A 21,128-nucleotide genomic window follows, 5' to 3' on the forward strand; every position below is an offset into this window, starting at 1 on the left:
GGAATTTTCGAAAATGGAAAAAAAATTAATATAATTTAGTTTAATTATGTTAAAAGTATACAAACTCTATATTAAATTTGTAATGTTTACTAAAAGTGTTAACACAAATATGCAAATTTTCAGTAGTGAAACGGTCGCGGAGGAAGACAGAGCTATTACATTTATGAATGAATTCTAGTTTTCGAAAATGGGAGAATTAAATGTAAATATTCAAAACATTATAGCAGAATTTAAACGTTTATGTGATAATGTTTGGCCTACAGAAAATATTTGTAGGCCTAATATTTCAGACGTTGATAAACAGGTAGCCAAACTGCTTTTTAATGCATTTAGCGATATTTTAAGTAGTTATGTAAGTAGAGATGACGAAGAGTTTTGTCAGATAGATATTAATAATTTGATTATAGATAGGCCTATTTCAGATAATAAAATAACACGTCCGCTTCTATAAAAAGAAATTGATAACGCAGACACTGACTGTGAATCAGGATATTCAGATGATGAAAAATTCGATAAGAATATAATCTCAACAAAACGAAAAGAAGAAATTCTTAACTTGCATAAGAAACATCCAAAATGAAAATTACACACATTACAGCGGAAAGGAGCTAAAGAATTAAAACGTTTTAGTGATTTATATAAATGGGAAAAACAATTTAAATCTCGAAAGCATAGAATTGAAACGTTAAAAATCATTAAAGAACATACTTAACAAATGTTTGACGAAGCTCGAGGCAGATATAAAATTGTTAAAGGAAATCAATTAAAAATATGGGCATTACAGAAATTTATTCAACTGAATAGTTCAATTAAATTTACAGCTAGTGATTCTTGGGTTGCAAAATTTAAAAAAGAATATAGATTAGTATCTCGAAAGATTACAAAACTTGTAAATAAAACAGAAATAGTGAACGAACAGGATATTTTAGTAAAAGCTGCGCAATTTCAAACAACAGTAAAAAATTTATTGCCATCTTATTCGCGTAACTTCATATTCAATACGGATCAGTGTGGTTATTCATACTAAATGATTTCACTAAGAACACTTTCATATAAAGGAGAAAAAAACACTATTGGATTTGCACATTCTCCAAGTAATAAAGTTACGCATTCCTACGCTGTTCAATATTTAATTAATGCTAACGGACAAGTTGTAGGTAATGTATTTATTTGCTTACAAGAGGCTCGTGGAACCTTTGGACGTAGAGTTCAAGCATCGCTGTTCAATGCCCCAAACGTAACTGTTACAGCTAGCTCATCTGGCAAATTATCTACAGCAATTATTACAAACTATGTCAAAGACTTATTATCTCCAAATATAACAGAAAACTCTTTATTAATAATTGACTCGTGGAGTGGACAAACAAATATTAATATTTATAATACAGTATTTCAAACATCTACAAATCAAAATTCATGCGAAATATTAATTATTCCACCAAAGTGTACGTCTATATGCCAACCTTTAGATGTCGGATTTCATAGACAAAACTTTTAGCTAAAGAAATTTTAAATGCTATACAATTATTCTGTAATGATTCTTCGATGAAATTGTTTTGGACAACTAGAAATGGCATTATAAAATTACATTCGATTCTTCATCATCAATTATCTGCGCCAATATTTAATAATTTGATTAAACATGCATGGTTCGCTTCTGGACTCATAAATGAAAAGTGTCAATTCTTAAATGTAAAACAAGTTTGTTTTTCTTTTTTAAACACTGACAGTTTAAATTGTGTCGAGAGTAATTGCGAAAATCTTCGATTTGTTAAATGTGCACGATGCCAACAGATTCCTTGTTTATTTTGCTTTGTTGAAAAATATCGGGTGTACTATAGATTAATCCCTATGGAATTTCAGGACTTTGATTATATATTTGAACTCAGGGGACCGAGACGAGTTCAATTCAACGGTAGCCTATTTTTCGACCGAAGACGAAAAATAAAAAAGTTATCACACTTTTTAAGTTACCATACTTTTTTAATGCTCTCATGCAGACGGCACCGTAGTTGCTAGTATTGCCATCTTGCGGTAAAGTCTGCAAACCGTGACGTCGGACTACGGTCATCTCCCGGAGCGTTAAGCCGGATGCACACATGCGGCGCGGCAAGGAAAAGCGGCAGAGTGACGTCACTTTTTCTCGCCGCAGAGGTCTATTTCGTGCCGCTTTTCCCATGCCGCGAAAGTTGGTCGAATTCTATCTTTCGCGGCGGCCGCCGCCAAGACGCGTTTCTATCAGCCAATAACATTTCGTCTGGCAGTCACGTGAGAAAATACAACGCAACAATACAACGAAAATACAATTATACAATCACGTGGTGTTTCAATGGCGGAAAGTTCGACGTGGTTAACCGAGATAACTAACATCAGAATAAAGAGGAAAGAATAATAAATTTAACACAAATTTTACACAGATACAGTAATCATATATTATTTAATTCAAAAAACAAAACAACCGAATCTTACTCGAAATAGTATTCTTTATCGAGAGATCTTAATCGAAGAATAAGCCTATTTTGTACATGAGTTCTTATCGATCCAACAAAATATCTCAGCAAGATTCTTGCCAATACGATATCTCTAATCCAAAATATTCATTCGAATCTTCGACGAAATCTTCTAGCTAAATAAAACGAGCCGTACTAAACAAAATTTGTAAACACGTGGATAGCGGAGCGTCGATATCGTTCGCCATCTTGAATACTGAACGCATGCGCCGAAATGTAAACGGATTGCCGCTTGTGTGGTCGTGCTGCCGCGCGGCGAAGACGCGTTTGCGTCACCGCTTTTCCTTGCCGCGCCGCATGTGTGCATCCTCCATTAAACACGCGATACGAGAGCGGAGAGAGCGACGCGACTTCCGATCATCGCGCGATCGCCATTTCGGTTAATGCTACTTATGGCAGCGAACATAGCGGCCCGACTGACCTGTCGTATGGGGAGGTTTAGCACATGGCGGCATGTGCTCGATTCACGGTAGTTCTTGAACAAAGTAAAAAAGGAGGGAAACGTCTACTAAAGGCAATTTTAACGGCAAGCCACGCGACTCCCTATCATCGCGCGATCACCGGAAAAAAGTATGATAACTTTATTATTTTTCGTCTCCGGTCCAAAAGTAGAGTATCGTTGGACTCGTCTCGGTCCCCTGAGTTCAGATATAAACCCAAACACACGAAATTCCATAGGGAGTAATCTATAGTATACCCAAAATATCATGTAAATAGTTGCTCATCTAATAATTTGTGAATATAATAACTTTTAAATATATCTATTAAAATGTGTTTATTTATTACGTTTCGACAGTTTTCTTTATATTTATTCTATCAATACTTTTATATTAAATTTCATTGTTAAACTAGTATATATATCTAATGTTTTATAATATTTATTTGAGTTTCCTTATTGAGTTATTGAGTTCTTATTTGAGTTATTCCTTCTTCTTCTCTGTAAATGTAATACAGTGATACCTCTGTTTTCGTAGTGCTTAATACTAAAAAAAATTAAGAAATCAATATAAAATGAGTATAAAAAACTAATACAATGGTCTCAGAAACAGAATCGCCATCTTACTGTTTTTGATTGATCGAAATTAATAATAACTGTTCGGCCTCTTCAATTGTTTGCGGTCTCTGTTTCATTAGCACATTTACGCCTTTCGCTACATTAGCCTCCTTTTTGAAACGGCCGGATGGCCGAGCGGTCAAGGTGGCAGCCTACCGCTCTGGGGGACCCGGGATCGAATCCGAACGGGTCGAAAAATCCCCGGAAATTTTCGGGGGGTGGTCCGTTCGAATATGTTGGGCCCCTGTCCCTCACCACCCGGTCGCCCCATTGTGGGCTTGGCCGAACCCATAATGGGCCTACTAAAAGAGGCCATCTTGGTGCCCACAGGGCGGAAAGAGTAATTACGTTTACACCAAGTATATGTGATTAATTAATCTGATTGTAATTATAATTCTTTCTTACACGAAAAACCTTGACGATCCACTGTTTTTATATACAACTGCTAACGTTTTCAACCCCTTCGGGGTCTTCATCAGGCACAGCACAAAGGTAGTTTCAAATGCCCGTGAATGGAACCAAGAAACCAAAGCGAGTTCTATTCCAATTTTTGAAATCAAAGAAATTGGAAGATAAAAATGGAACATTATGCACGAGCTATTATCTATTATCTACGCCTGCGTACTATTTACGTTCACCGCTCTTTAAATTTAAAACAATTAATGCAATATTAAGTTATTTGTGGGTGTGGGATTCCCTCATAGCAAAATTTCCATGCTTGCGAGATGTTGATTGCATCCTTGTAGTTGATGCACGTGTTGTGCAAACCCGCTTTATATATCTCTAGGGTCTCCAGCGTTCTGAGTTGGTCCGTGTGTTGTGACATTCTGATTATACGGGCGTTTTTGAGGTCGGCAGTGATTCCCTGCTGTGTGGCATACGTTGCCAGTGTGGTAGATAGTTTATTATTGGCAATGTCGTACCTGTGCTCTCGGAGTCGCTGATGGAGGGAGCGTTTGGTCGAACCCACGTAGACCAGACTTCTATTAAATCTGTCATCCCACAGGGGAACCTCATATACGCCCGGTGCGTGTTTCATGTCCAAATTGTCCTTCCCATTTCGAAGTAAGCTGTAAACTGATCGCGGTCTCCTGTAAGTTATTTTATTTTGCTATAGAATAAGCTATAAATAACTTACAGGAACCGCGATCAGTTTACAGCTTACTTCGAAATGGGAAGGACAATTTGGACATAAAACACGCACCGGGCGTATATGAGGTTCCCCTGTGGGATGACAGATTTTATAGAAGTCTGGTCTACGTGGGTTCGACCAAACGCTCCCTCCATCAGCGACTCCGAGAGCACAGGTACGACATTGCCAATAATAAACTATCTACCACACTGGCAACGTATGCCACACAGCAGGGAATCACTGCCGACCTCAAAAACGCCCGTATAATCAGAATGTCACAACACACGGACCAACTCAGAACGCTGGAGACCCTAGAGATATATAAAGCGGGTTTGCACAACACGTGCATCAACTACAAGGATGCAATCAACATCTCGCAAGCATGCAAATTTTGCTATGAGGGAATCCCACACCCACAAATAACTTAATATTGCATTAATTGTTTTAAATTTAAAGAGCGGTGAACGTAAATAGTACGCAGGCGTAGATAATAGATAATAACTCGTGCATAATGTTCCATTTTTATCTTCCAATTTCTTTGATTTCAAAAATTGGAATAGAACTCGCTTTGGTTTCTTGGTTCCATTCACGGGCATTTGAAACTACCTTTGTGCTGTGCCTGATGAAGACCCCGAAGGTGTTGAAAACGTTAGCAGTTGTATATAAAAACACTGGATCGTCAAGGTTTTTCGTGTAAGAAAGAATTATAATTACAATCAGATTAATTAATCACATATACTTGGTGTAAACGTAATTACTAATTATAAATTAATTTATATAATTAACTGGCTATATTCATTAGTTGAGCATGTAAACATGGTTTTGACATTAGTTATAATATTTTCAAAAACGAAAGTGTCAACTTTCGCCTCTTTGAAGCTTAATAAACAAAAAGTATTTTGATATTGTCGGGTGTTATTTTCTGGAGTATAATGTCAGACAGTTGCTTCATAATATTACAGAGTTTGGTGAATTTCGATTGACCTATGAAAAAATTATCCGAGATCAATAAAAGGAACTAGGTTTACGTACCTCTTCCCCACTACATGGAAACACGTTACCTCGATTGCCTATGCTGTAACTGCATGCCTGGATTCTCTACCGATTTACTAAACCAATTGTCTTTTTCCTTTCGTCCACATTAAAGCAGTTATGCTCAACTCCTTCCTCTCATTCCATCGCAAATTTTTAACTTTTATGTAACTATTCCAAATACTGTGTAAGTGTTAACTGTACCAAGCGACTTAACGGCGTGACGTGTGAGACACAGTTCTCTCAGTCCAGACTGGACAAAATCTCAAACGCAGATGCTTTTAAAGAGTGACATCCCGCATAAATGCGAACTGATTTCATTTTATTATTATTTTACTTCTTACTTTTTACTTTAGTTTCGTTTAATTTAATTTCTTTAATTTTTTTAAATTAAATTTCTTTAACTTTTTTTTTTTACTAGTTTATTTTTTAGACAAGAGTGGCATATTAACAGTTTATAGATAATTTGTTAAAAGTTCGTTTAATTTAAGCTTCAATATTTTTTTAATGTATTATAGTGCACTATTTTCCATTTTAAAAAGTGTTATTCAGAATATATGTTATGCTAGAATGGTTGAATTTGAAATAGGTACAATGTTTGATATGCGTGATAATTAGATTGAAGTTATGGCAATACGAAGATGACCAATTGATTAACTGGTTATAATTTCATTTTAACGTTTTCGGATGTGGAATCGAAATCGAATGAACCTTTAAGTATATTCTATACGTAGATGTTAGGACCGGAAAAAATTGCGTTTCCTTTTCACCATTTGTTTGTGCTCATTTTCAGTCTGAAATTTCTAGAAATTAAAGCAACGTACTGTTGGTGTCTATGAACAAAAAAACATATAAATGATTTAAAAAAACATTTAAGGTGAGACATTAGATATGATTATAAAGCATTTATTTACATTACATTGGTGTTCTGCTTTGTGAACATAAACTGTTGAAGTTTCTTATTGTTTGTTGTAATTTTGTGACTTGTCAACCATTGTCTGGAATACAGTTTCTATACTTGGTTTTGTTTTACTCATTTGTTTTCTTCTGTATGCTATGACAGAAGAAACCTATGACTTGTTGGTTGTTTGTAAAGCATGTGTTAGAGACTCATGCAGTTGAGCTTAAACAATTGATAGAACAGGGCATATGATTGTATTCTTCATGTAGACTGTATTAACAGAAAAAGAATAAATTATTTCAATCGAATGGTTTCATTTTGTTTTTCGAAAACAAGTACAATTTGTCTCTTATAAGTATATACATATTTACGATTTACATCAACTGTAGACGACACTTAATCATACAAGATTTTACACGAGATGTATGTTCTTCTTAATAAAATTATGTATTTCTGTGATTTATAAAATATTTTAATATAAAATATACAATTTATCTCATAAACCAAAGTAATTAGAAAATAATATTTTCCTATCTGGAACAGTAACAAACTTTTCAATGATAACCACTGTAGGCTTGTACACATATATAAAAGGCATTCCTTTTGTAGGTGCGTACATATATACAATGGTTATCATTAATTGGTTGGTTAGGAAATAGGCTGCCGACATTTGATAGAACATAGACTTAGATTTATCAATTTTTGAGAGATTTTTGCCTGGATTCAATTTTAAAGTATCTCTGGTAGGTTCACATCATAACTAATTTTCTTGTTAGCACATGAATGTTTGTGAATAGTTAAAATAAATCAGTTCAGTAAAAATTTATCTGAACGTTATTATATTTTTATATTAGCTATTTCGTTAGCAGATAATGTTTCATCATAAAATGACCACGCTCAAATTCTGTCCATTGTTTTCTTCTTAGCATCGTTAGTTTGGTGTTGTTCATATGGTATGTGTATATATTACACCTATAGTACATATAAGTACCGTATGTAGAATGGTACAAGTAAGACTCTTTAAAAATGTGGTTCGCAGGTATCACACTGGTGTTACTATATAATTTTCCAGTGTTCAGTGGATTTATGATAACACTTATCGTTTATATCTAAAAATTAAAAAATAATTTTTTTTTTGTTGATTAAATGAAAGAAAATCAATCTAGATGTATAATTACTCTGCTGAAATGTGAATGGTCATTCCCTTTTGTGTATAAATTACACTTCGTAATGGACTTATCCATAAACAGAAAATAAACATTCATTCAATCCTATGTCACATAGATTCAGGTCGATTCTCTTGAGTCCATATGATACATTTGGTGTACTATGCGATGAGTAATTATTTGTCTTACAAGTCCTTATACAAAAATCGATCAGGCAGCACAGGAAACATATGCCGTGGATGCTAAAGTTGAGTGGTTTTTTTGTTGAGAGAACATGAACGAAGATGCAGGGCTTAAAGTTTCATTGTGCCATGAAGCGATTTTTTTCTTAATCTGGGCGTGCAGTTGATGTTGATGAAAGTTTGTTTCTTTTATCTTATACAGTAGAACCTCGATTATCCGGACCTCTATTATCCGGATTTTCGATTATCCGGATTGTTCAAAATAAACAAAAATTGTACGAATTTGCTGATTTGCACTTGGCGAATTGCGACACTGTTGTACTGTACAGTACGTGATGGAATGCATGAAACAAAATTTTGAAAAGACCATTAGTAAATTCTAGTAACAGTAGAAAGTGGTATAGGAGACATTGCGGAAGCAATAGCACAAATTTCAATATGGGCCGAATGTGACGAAGAAGAAGCAACCGAGTGGTTAAATTGCGATGCGAACGATCCTGGATTCCAAATTTTGAATGATGAGGAAATAATTAAAGAAATATTTGCCTTAGATGAACAAGATCGAGAAGACGAAGAAGAGATATTGGTCCTACATATTCTGGAGCTTTTCAGTGCTTAGATGTCGCCATGAAGTGGTTTGAGAGCTAAGAAGAGTGTAACCCAAGACAACTTATATGTCTTAAAAGTATTCGCGATTTAGCAGCTTCAAAAAGAACAGCTAGCTTTAAACAAAAATCGTTAATTGAATTTCTTAATAAAAAGTAATTTAATATTGAAACTATATGCAAATTTAGACAAATAAAAATTATTCATACTATATGCACTATCAATTATTATTTTTCGATTATCCGGATTTTTCCTTATCCGGACTACCTTCATCCCCAATTAGTCCGGATAATAGAGGTTCTACTGTATATGTTTGGAGTGATTACGTTGTCTAGCTTGTTGAACCATTTTGTCTAACCTTTTAAAATTATTCTATGAGTTTCTTTTATAATTCTTTCTACCCATTAATTTTTCATAAATCTGCTGCTTGCTTATTGAACATCAAAGAATCATATTGTTCAGGAAGTGTAAATGTCTCTTGGAAGATTTTGTTGTGTTATAATTCAGATTGGTTTTTCTATTGCAACAATTCAAAATATTAAAATATATAGCTGATATAACAAAGTTCAATCGAGTTAAAATTTTGGTTATACTAAAAACATTTAACTGCCCGCGATAAAAATAAACTGAGTTTTTGAAAGTTATCACAGAACGGTTATAGTCTAAATCTACGTTTCTCTCTGCTACTGTAGGGTCACATTCCACCATTGCTAAACTAAAAAATGTTAGATCTACAGGTAGGTTAATAGAAATGTTTATTTCGATTTTAGAAGCTAAAGTTTCCACGTATGCAATGAGTGTTAAACTAATTGTGTACAATATTTTCTCCAAAGTTCTGTAATAGTTGTGTACAGTCATAACTAGATGACTAGACAAGCGAGAGTAGTACTGAAATGGAGTACATGCCAAACGTCGTACTCATAGTTCCAGTTTACAGATCTAGCAACTCTGCTAGATATGTAAACTGGAACTACAACGTTTTATATGCTTTTACTCGTAGCCGAATCATTAAAATTTCTGAATACTGGTAGATATTCAAAAGCTCTTAATTCATCAACGAGCTGTCCAAGTTAATTTCCGTTTGTTTTGTGCAGTATTATACCATCAACATCCAAACCAGTTTTCCATCGAAAATTCTTCCCGGTGATATTTTTTTGATAAACTTCTAACGTAGGGGAGAGCGGGGCTAAAAGTTTCCGGGGTAAGTTGTTCCGTTTGAAATAGTTCCATAAGGAAAAAAAGAAATATAATTAGCAAATACGTCATGAAACTAATGTGATTGAACATTGATAATTGATAATTTCAAGGCTGATTAGCTACTTAAGCTAATATCACATTAGATTCATGACGTATTTGCTAATTATATTTCTTTTTTTCCTTATGGAGCTATTTCAATCGAACAACTTACCCCGGGAACTTTTAGCCCCGCTCTCCCCTACGTTAGAAGTTTATCAAAAAATTCGTTAATGTTTCAATCGTTAAATAAAAATTATAAATGTTAAAAAGTAAAAATGTTTAGTTTATAATACATTTTAAAAAAACAACTAATTTTTCATAAGATATTATTGATTAGTCCTTAAATACATACTTAGTTAAATAAATTATTGTTTTTTTTACATATTACACCTTCCATAGATCTCGTAACAATTTGCCCCACCCTGTTAACAACTAGCCCCAAACCGGGGTAAGTTGTTACTTTCCGACTTTAGGTATTGTATTATTAATTATAAAAAAATCTTACACAAAACAACCCCAAAAACTGTCTTTATAGCAAAGTTAGATATATTACTAAATTTTAATTTCTCAATACTTATGCTAGAATTACGTTTCCTTAACAAATTATGACGTTGATTAAAAAACGGAACTTTTAGCCCCGCTCTCCCCTACTGACGTATGTCAAATTATACCATTTTATGTACAGAAAAAATTTTATACTACAAAATTTTTAATATTGTATACATAATGCATGTCTATTAATGGCTGTTGTATTACAAGGCTTACATAGTATATTTTGAAGTAACTTTTCTCTATTTTACGTATGTTTTGTTTTTGTTGATACAGATATATAGATTTGTAACTTATTTTTTATCTGTTTTATATCAAGAACTGATTCCTGCATACAAAAGATAATTCGAGAAAAATTCAAATCATGTACCGTGTTGACAATAGCCCATAGATTACATACAATTATCGATTCGGACAGAGTACTGGTAAGTTTGTTCTGTTTATAATATATAATAAAAATTTGTTTTTAATTACACATTTGAATCTTCTAGGTTCTTGATAACGGAAAACTTCAAGAATTTGACAGGCCATATAAATTACTAAAGAATGTTAATGGAACTTTTTATAACTTTGTAAAAAACACTGGAGTGACTTCAATGAATGAGCTTCATAAAATTGCTAAAAGTAAATATTATGATCACGAACGTATTGAAAGAACGAGATTATAATACAGTGGATTTTCCTCGATACATATTAACTTTTTGTAGATCTCGTGCTGTTTTTATATTATTCTGTATTCGGAATCGTCTGTTTTAAGTGTAGTTTCTGCATGACATTTAGGATATAGAATTGTTAAAATCTTTAGTAAAAACTATTAAAACTTAGATAGTATTCGAGATTCCTACTGTTAAATTTTTATGTGTTAAACATTAGTTTAATATAATCAGTAATTTTTTCAGATACTGTAGCTAGAAAAACTAAGAATGGGTTATTTGCAGAAAAGTAGTATGGTTTAAAAAATATGCAAACAAGAAAAAATGTGTTTATTGGAATATTCTATAACAATTTTTTTGGAATTTTTTTGAGGAAAATTTTAATTGAAAACATCAAATATTTAATGAATATAAATTTCAGTAATAATTTGCAACAATGTTATAAGAAACAATAAAAATAAAGTTGTTCTGAATATTTTTCAATTTGTATTTGCTTACTTTTAGAGTGTAAACTTTCTTCAACCTTTTTAATCGAAGTCAGGTAATAAATAGAGTTTTTGCATTATTTTTGTGTGAAAGCAGCACAAAGTTTTTCATTTGGAGTGAAGTTGAAATTATGTATTTTAAATATCCGAAAACTAAGTAATACTTAGTGACTAATTACAATAGGTTATTGAGTAATACAGGATTTTGCATGTAGAAGCGATTAATTAAATTATTGTAATATTTACATTGAATAGTTTATAAATAGTATGAAATAAAATTAGTCTAAAAGACTCTTTTAAATCTTGGTGATATTGTTAAAATATTGTGAATACCTAAATGTTATTTAACGCGTGACACGATGCGATGGATTTATGTCTGGTACCTGTTTTAAATATGACATATTACACTTTAAAATTTGTTAAATAATACCTCATTCAAATGTCACAATGAATGGTATCATTTTAAAAAATGAATGAGTTTTTGAAATTTTATTAACAGCTTTAGCAAAATTAACTTTTCCAAAATTGAATACACCAGTACATGTACTGTACATTGTTATCTATAACCTATGCCGATTTTTCTAATTATTTTTGCTGCGAAATTTTATTAATTAGCTAATTAATTGCGCTATTGCTGTTTATGGAAATTTTAAAATAAAATTAATTATAGCGTTCTAAATTTCTTTTGGAACAATTTGACGTAGGTAAAATTTTTTAAAACATTATTTCTATTACTTCAGCGGGTTTTTTTTGTGTTTTATTCAGTACAATTTTTTATATAAATCTTTTTTTAGTTTTCCCCATATTTTAATAGTATAAAAATCGATAATTTTGTGTTAAATTTGTATAGATGTGGTAAACAAGTTCCCTTCCTGCTTTAAACTAAGGTGACCAGACATGTGCGGGACTGTCCCAGATTTGGGTTGTTAGTCCCGCATTGAACAGTCTTGAAAAGTGTCCCACATTTGGTCATGTAACATTTTCAACATGTTTGCAAGTTGTCAAGAGCACAAAGTTGTCGTTTTCATTTAATACTAGTACCCGGCACGCCCCCTAGTGGGCGTTCCAGTAGAAATGGTGTCATTCCGTGATATAAATAATAAATTCGTGTCAACAATTCAATAATAAATTTCTATTGCAATAATAATATACTGAATTTATTATTAACGGTTACGGTTATGGTTACGGGTCACAGTTGGGCAGAAGCTACACGGCTATATCGCCCCGTTAGTCCGATAGATGGAACGGTGGCGTCCTCTGGCGATGGAAAACTTAGTTAAAAATGAGGACGAAAATAGTAGACTGGTTGGCACTGTAGAATAGATTGTAGGTGGGTTGTTGGCGCTTGCTAATAATAACAGTGTTTTGAATATTCTTAGAAGAAGGACTTTAATATGCATAGACTAGTTTTATTTTTGATATGCACGAGACAGTCGCTGATCTTGTTGATGGCGTAGCGTTGAGGATTCTGAGTAGATAGAAGGCGTTTTCTGATACCTTGGAAGATGACACACTCATCCAATCTGTGTAGGGAGGTATCGATTTGGGAGGGACAGTGGAGACATTTGTCCTGACTGGAAAAGTTCCGTTTGTGCAGGAAATGGTTGGTGAGGAGAGAACTGGAGCGAGCTCTATTGATGAAGATGGAGGTATATCTGTCCAGGTCTTCATAACTGGGGTGGGATATTATACACTCAAACCTGTTTTTGTGCGGTCTTTTTTTGTGCGATTTTTTATACGTGCAATGTGTTTTGTGCAATTATTTTTGTGCAGTATACCAATTTGATTGAAATTCATATACCGCACACAAAAAATCACACAAAACAAATCGCACAAAAATAGACCGCATAAAAACAGGTTTGAGTGTATTCAGCCAATGATAGGCTGCTCTTTTGGGATACGATAACCAGAGCTGGTTCTTTTTTTCTTTAGTTTCATAGATGATGATGTAGCGGAAGTCTTCAGGGGAGATGGCGTTAGTATTGATGGTGGGATTGGGATTGCTCTTGACGAGTTTATCGACGTCTTCATTGATTGAGATACCTGCATGGCCAGGAGTCCATATGTAGGAGATGCTTGGGGAGTGGATAAGAGGGCACAGTGGCGATGATGGTGTGAGGGGGACAGTTAGGAGAGATCATGCTTTCCAAGACAGACTTGGAGTCCGTACAGATGATGGTCGGTGTATTAAGATCGACCGCATGGGACGTAGCTTGAAGGATGGCGTAACCTTCAGCAGTGAAGATGCTTGCCTCAGGGTGAAGGGAGGAATGAGCAGAGATGTTATTCGTAATGTCAATGTAGGCAAAGGAGACAGACTTGTTTTTCTTGGAACCATCAGTAGCAATAAGCACATCGCAGTTCTGTTGTCAAATCCAATCAGTGAAATTGGCCTGTAGGACCGCGGGGGAAGGAGGGAGAGGGGGCAGGGGAAGGGGGGGAAAGGGGAGAGGAAAGGGGAGGGGGGAGGGCTGTTGGAAGGGTAGACCGGATGTGCAATTGAGAGGTTTTTTGACAGGAAAGGGGCGGATGTGGACTGAATGCATCCATCCTGGTGATATTGTGATGACAGATCCAGGCGCAGGCTGTCTGAATTAGAGGGATTTTGCACTACATTCTTTCTGATGCCTGCATCAGAAACAATGTAGTGCAAAATTTTGCTAAAAAGCGGGTCGATATTAATTTTTTTGGAGTAAGAGCTGAACTGCTTGATGATGCATTTATGAAACCAGGTAGAAATATTCGGTTTGTTAGCAGTGCAGAGGGTAATGATGTTGTCAGAAGAGAAGGGAAGACCAAGACATAGCTTAAGATATTGGTTCTGAATGGTCTGGACAGAATTGATTTGATGATTCGTCATGTGGCAGATGCCAGAAATAACATAAACGGCGAGGCTACCGATAGTGCTTTCAGCAATGGTGATGAGGTCGGATGGGCTGCCGCCACATTTTTTGGAGCAGAAAATTTTGAAGATGTTTAAGAGCTTTTTGCTCTTAGTAGCGATATAGTTAATGTGTTTATTCCAAGTGAGAATGCTGGTTATCCAAACGCCCAACAGCTTTGTCTTGGTGACGCAAGGATGCCCCATAAGCTAAAAGGTCTGTGAGACGTTTTTCTGAGTGGTGATGGGCATAATGGTGCACTTTTGAGGCTGGATGGAAACATCATTTTGATGGGTCCAGCGCGTAATGTTCTGAAGGAAGATATTCGTGATTTGATGTAGGCGATTCGGAGAATTATCATGAATGATGACAGTAACGTCGTTGGCGTAAACGTAGATATGAATATTGTCCGATTCCAGATAAAAATGTTGTGCATAAAGATGGCAAATAGGAAAGGAGAGATGACGCTACCCTGGGGAATTCTTCTAGTGCAGCAGTTCCCAACTTTTTTTTGACCAGGGACCACTTTGATTTCATTGTTGTTACCAGGGACCACAAGGTTTAAGAAAAATAAACTTTAATGAAAACTTTTAACATAAGTAAGCGTTAAAGTCAAGAGTAACATGTTTTAACAGTACTATTATAATAGAAAAAATAACATTTTTAGTGAAAATTAAATTCAGTTTGTATCAATGTGGGAATAATAATTTAAAATGAATAAAAGTTTTAAATCTTTCGCGGACCATATTTTAGCTCTTGTGGACCACTGGTGGTCCGCGGACCATTGGTTGGGATCCGCTGCTCTAGTGGGATGCACGGGATGGGAGAGAATGCCTCTCCATCTCACTTGGAATTGCCTGTTTGTTATGAAGCTATGCAACCAAGTAAGAGAATTGCCAACCAAGCCGAGGCACATGGCTTTCTGGATAAGAATGTTGTGGTTGACAGAATCGTATGCTTTGTAGATGTCGATGGTGATGATGTTAATGAAGCATCTCTGATTCTGGAGATTATGGATACGGATGAACATGTGAGTGAGGATTTTTCTGCACCCTTTGTTGGGGAGACCACCCGCATGTTTAGGGTTAAACCAAGAATAAGTATGAGCTAATTTCATCTATCTGCGCAAAATCATGCGTTCCATAATTTTGCTGACGTGGGAGGTCAAAGCAATTGGGCGATAACTAGATAACATGGAAGGATCTTTTCCAAATTTACGGATGGCAGTTTTGTTTAGGACAGAAAAAATGATGCCTTTGTTCCATATGCGGTTGTAGACATTTAACAGTTGAAGTTTTGCCAGAGGTGTCAGAAGGGTGATGATTTTCATGCTGATTTTGTCATGACATCGTCGTATGGCGTCATTTATCTCGAAAAGAAGGAACGGGGTGTTGTGTTCTTTAACGTTGAGCTGACTGGATAAGCAGACAGATGGTGAGTGAAGCATCATTGTTGGGTATATTATAGTGGGAAACAAAAGCATTGAATTGATCTGTGGCGTCCACTATGATATGGCCATTATTAGAGGTTAGATAGAGATTTGAGACATTGAGAGAGTATGATCGAATTTTTTGTAGTAGTTTCCAAATATTGTTCTTGTACTGGGAGTTGGATGCCTGCTTAGCCCAGAAGAGGCGTTTTTGATCTTTGATAATGTATTGGAGATTTGCAGTGGCTTGCTTCAGAGTAATCCAGATTTCTTTATTTATGTTATGGGCAAACTTGGACTTTGCCCTACGTTTCTTGGCTAGGGCTTGTTGGCTTGAAATATTCCACCAAGGAGGGTTATTTTTGTTGGAACAGCATTGAAGACAGGAGTTCTTTTAGTATAAAGAAGAAAGTTGGTGTTGTAGTTGTTCGTACAACCAATCAGTGTTGGAAGTCCAGTAATTGAGATCTTGCATGAATTGCGGTAAGTCCAGGGACAGAGAGAGAAGGTTCTTTCAGTTAGTCGAGTAGCTGGTTTGGAACTCCACCATGATGCCTCTATGTTTACTACTGTGATCAATGTTGACAGGGGTCAAATTGGCAGAATTGGCAATGTTGCTTGAGGCTAGAGTAAGGTAAATAGCAGTATTTGCGCCATTGATATTATAGTGGGTGAATTGACCATCGTTGAGTAAAGACATGTTGGAACTTTGGATGATGTCAGCTAATAATTTTCCTCTGGAGTCTGATGTTTTGTTACCCCACATTACGTGGTGAGCATTGAAGTCTCCTGTGATGATGGTGTCAGAGGAGGTAGTAAGGCTGAATAGAAGATTAAGGTCTTTGTTATCAGCTTGGGGTGGTAGTACACATTTATGAGCCGTAGTCGATTTGGTGAGTAAATATCCAGCACTTGCCATTCTGGTTGACCTCTCCCAGAAGCTTCTTGGGTGGAAATAAGATTAACTGGGATGGACTTCCGGATGTAAGTGGCAAGTCCCCCACCTGAGCTGGTTTTCCTGTGAGTATAGAAAGCAGTGTAGCCGTGAAACTCTGCATGTTGTTGGGCTGGAAGCCAGGTTTCCTGTAAGAGGATAATGTCAAAAGGATCCCATGTGTGTTCTGCTATAAGTTGATCATGTTTATTACATATGCTATTGATATTCCATTGGAGGAGTTTCATGATAATGCTAGAGGACTGACTATAGGTATTTTTTATTATGGTTTTTTCTCCCAGGACTCACTGGTTTTTGTCATTAGTGTCGTTAATTTCTTTGCGTTCTGCGCTTAAGGTGCAGAGATATTTGTGTGTCGTAATCTGATGGGATGGGTTTAGATTGATTCTTTGTGTTCACTGGGTGCTGTTGATGGTCTGATGGGGAGGGTTCAAGTTGGTCCTTTGTAGTCACTGCAGGCTGATGAACAGGGGTCGGATTGATGTGGAGTGGTTGTAGTTGATGCAGTTTAGTAACACGATGATAGTTTATGGGAGGTTGTATTTTGTCTTGAAGGTATGCCAGAATGTTCTGGATGGTTTTATTTTGCAATTTAATGGATTCTTGTATTTCACGAAGAAAAGAAAGTATTTCAGAGTCTTGGGGTGGATAAGTTTTTGATGCTCTGTTGTTGAATAAATACGTAAATTAAAAAAGCGAGATTCTTAAACGACGTCGCTAAATGATCTAGAATGGATGCGATGACTGGTGACACGTGCTTTGCGGCTTCTGTAGGTGAACAGTTGTGTTTCCGTTAGTAATTAACAATATCCAAGGCAGATTTGTAGTAAGAGCACTGTGGGGATGTGTAGAGATGTGGATCCCCACAGTTGATGCACTTTGGTTCACTGATTGGGCAGGATGATTCATCATGAGAATCTCCGCATTTTGTTGAGGTGGGGGAGGGCGTGCCATCGACAGATCTTTTAAATCTTTGGATATTGATAGGAAAGAAGTCATCTTCACGTAGTTGCTCCGCTATATCGCGCGCACTGAAATCGATTGGGACTCATTTGATAATGAATTGCTTGGTATAGGATCCCTTTGTTAGATTGATGCTAATGGGTATGTCCTGAATATGTTTGATTTGCATGATCTCTAGGATGGCAGATGGTTTGGTTTTAATACAGAATAAAATATATCGATATAATTATATAGTTTATATCAGCAGCTATTAGGATCCAGGGCCCAAGCCTCATGAGACCACTGAAAACTGAAAGGTGCCAAAAGTGAAAAAATCAAAAGGGGAGAAGCGGACAATTGAAAGAGGACACGTGCACTATTCAGCTTTTTAGTAGTGTTGATTATACTACAGAAGAAAGATTTAAATTAATTAAAACTTGTTACTGTAAAAGATTTTTATGACTGGTGTTCCTATGTATTATTTGTGACCTCCTAACACGAATTTTGTTGTAACTGAAATTAAAAACCTTATTCATGCAACAAACAGAATAAATTATGCACGTTAGTTGTTATTTATAATTTATAACTTTATTTTCTAATACACTTCTCTTTTAGTCATTGGAATATACAGTAATTGTGTCATCAATAGCACAAATCGAAAACTCAAACAAGCAGTAGCACTCGTGTTTAGAGTAGATACGTTTTTAATTTGGATATTGGATCTATTTAATCCACAGCAAAACCAACTTACAAGTGAAATTTAGTAGTCTTATAAGACTACTAAATTTCTTTGATCGTCGCTTATTTTTTTAATTTTATTTGTAAAGTTTTACAGATTGGAAAATACGTCTACGTTTGTTAGGCATTTTAAGAAATATACAATCGATTCGTTATATTTATGCATATCATAATATGGCAATAGAAATGCTTATAAGAAGAATCATCTATATAAATTTTTAACATATTTTTCCTTGCTTAGAACTTGCTTATTAAGTTTTGAGGATCTATTTATGAAAATTATTAATATCTAGGAATAAGCTACTGTGAATAGTTGGATGTAAATAGATGGAAAATTTTTTTAATTTATAAAAATAAAGTAAAATATTTTATGTGTAAATTATTTTGTATGAAGAAGATAATTTTTGAAGAATTTAATATTGTAATAAAGTTAACATGTATTTACTATAAAAATCCACATAGAATAAAACCTATCATAAACGGCACCTAAATTAAACAGAAACCTGCCAAACCACAAAAATATTCAGTGCTATGCGATTCCAGTATAAACAGGTTTTCCCGTATTGGCATTTTTATAGTAAATATATTTATACTAAACTGAGTAGTATCGAATTATTTAAACATTTTCAGCAACATGTTTTTAGGAGTTTCTTGTAAAGTCTCTTCTTATTAGAAAGTTAAAATTAAATTATCAACTTTTTAAATTTAGAAATAAAACACCCTAAATCTTTTTGAACTCGGATAACTTTTCCATAGTTCAATCGAACTATTCTAAACTCTGCAAAAATATAAAGCAGACTTCTCGTTTTACACTGCAATAAACATCACTGAAACATGTGAAAATTCCTCTTTGTTATTAAACGTCGATAATTAAGAGTGTTTAAATTATATATCATCTATGTGTTAATTATATTTTTCAGAAAATAATTTATGCACACTACAGGCGAATACTGAGAATTTCAGCACCAAAATCATTAAAATCTAACGTGGGAAGTTTTTTCAAAATTCAGAAGATAAGTACAAACGTTACTCCAGTAGCTAGGATTTCGCCTGGGCAATTATATAATTACTTAACACTTGGCAGCTTATCTATCTTGTTTTCAGCATAATGTTTGGGCACGCATCTACGGTCTTGCAGATATACTGCGAAATGTTTGTATGTACACGAAACTTACTTGCGCATGTTAAAAGAAATCACAATTAATTAATAGTTTTCAAGAAACGAAATATAAAGAGTTCTCAACGCATTAATTTCATCAGAATATCATTATACAAAAGCGTGTTAACCTCAAGTGTAGAGGTTAATTCGAATATAAGATATTACATGATGTCCAGGGATTAATGGGCGATGTAAAAGATGAAGGTACACTCTTCGTTTTGGCACTTAACGATATAATTTGTATAACGATATAATTTGTATACACTTGAAAAAATGTTTAAATATTCAATATAAATAAGATTGTCTATATTTTACGTTCTAATTGAATTCATTAATTAATTTTTATAATATATGAAGTGTAAGAAAGACTAACTTTAATTTTTATTTATGTTTCAGAATTAGGAATGAAGACTTTGTCAACAAGAATTGTTTACGGAATGATCATTATATTAAACTTCGTAAAAAGCAGCAATAATTTCCCAACATTTGGTAAATTCAATGAAAATACAATACAAGTTTTGTATTGTACAATTGTATTACAATACTTTACGCATTTTTCGCCATCCCTTACGCTGCACCTCCAATTGATGAGTTAAGATTTCAAGAACCGCAATCAGTTCACTACAAACCGAATATCATATATAATGCTACACAAAAGTCACCTTCGTGCATACAAGACCCGCCTTTCCCAATATTAGAATGGATCGATCACAATCCTAAGGATCTCAGCGAAGATTGCCTCTATCTTAATATTTGGATACCTAGCTCAAAGCCCGATGGAAAACCATTGGCTACCATGGTTTGGATACATGGCGGATCATTTCACACGGGTTCATCTAACATGAACGTTTATGATGGCTCCGTTTTGGCCGCTGTGGGTAACGTCATCGTAGTTACATTCAATTATCGTCTAGCTGCATTAAGTTTCGCAAGTTTTAATGATGAAGATAAACGAGGAAATATGGGCATGTTAGATCAAGTAGTGGCTCTGAAATGGGTGCAAGAAAATATCGAAAATTTCGAAGGTGACAAAAATTTGATAACTGTTTTCGGCCAGATTGCGGGAGCGGTATCCATCGATCATCACATAATCTCACCCCTGACTAAAGGCTTATTCAACAGAGTGATTTTGCAAAGCGGGAGCAATTATCTCGAATATTGTGAAGTGAATACTACATTTAATATAGAAAATACAGTTATGCTTTCACAACAAATAGGCTGCAACGTATCTGATACATTAACATGTATGAGAGAAAAGAATGCATACGAAATTGTTGCAACTGAAAAGAAATTGATTAAACGACAACAAATAATACTATATTATCATCCACAAGTCGGTCCTCCATTTCTATCTGACGATCCATTTTACGATATTGAAGCCGGAAAATTTCATGATGTCCAGGGATTAATGGGCGATGTAAAAGATGAAGGTACACTCTTCGTTTTGGCACTTAATCCATATTTAGCCATAGAAAACAAGCCAATTTTTCAAAAGCAGAGGTTAAAGATATTATGAG

At 34.8% G+C, this 21,128-nt stretch overlaps 1 protein-coding gene across 1 annotated transcript; it reads left to right on the forward strand.

The window, feature by feature from the left end:
• The first annotated feature begins 13,578 nt into the window (after window positions 1-13,578).
• On the forward strand, window positions 13,579-21,127 carry LOC136981512 (cholinesterase-like). The gene is made up of 4 exons (XM_067277818.1): window positions 13,579-13,901; window positions 15,142-15,418; window positions 16,242-16,300; window positions 20,128-21,127. Exons 1-4 carry the CDS (start codon window positions 13,579-13,581, stop codon window positions 21,125-21,127), a joined length of 1,659 nt encoding a protein of 552 aa, XP_067133919.1.
• Window position 21,128: the final 1 nt, after the last annotated feature.

This window comes from Centruroides vittatus, unplaced genomic scaffold, assembly GCF_030686945.1.
Source record: "Centruroides vittatus isolate TY-2023 unplaced genomic scaffold, ASM3068694v2 contig_766, whole genome shotgun sequence".
Taxonomy (NCBI): Eukaryota; Metazoa; Arthropoda; class Arachnida; order Scorpiones; family Buthidae; genus Centruroides; species Centruroides vittatus.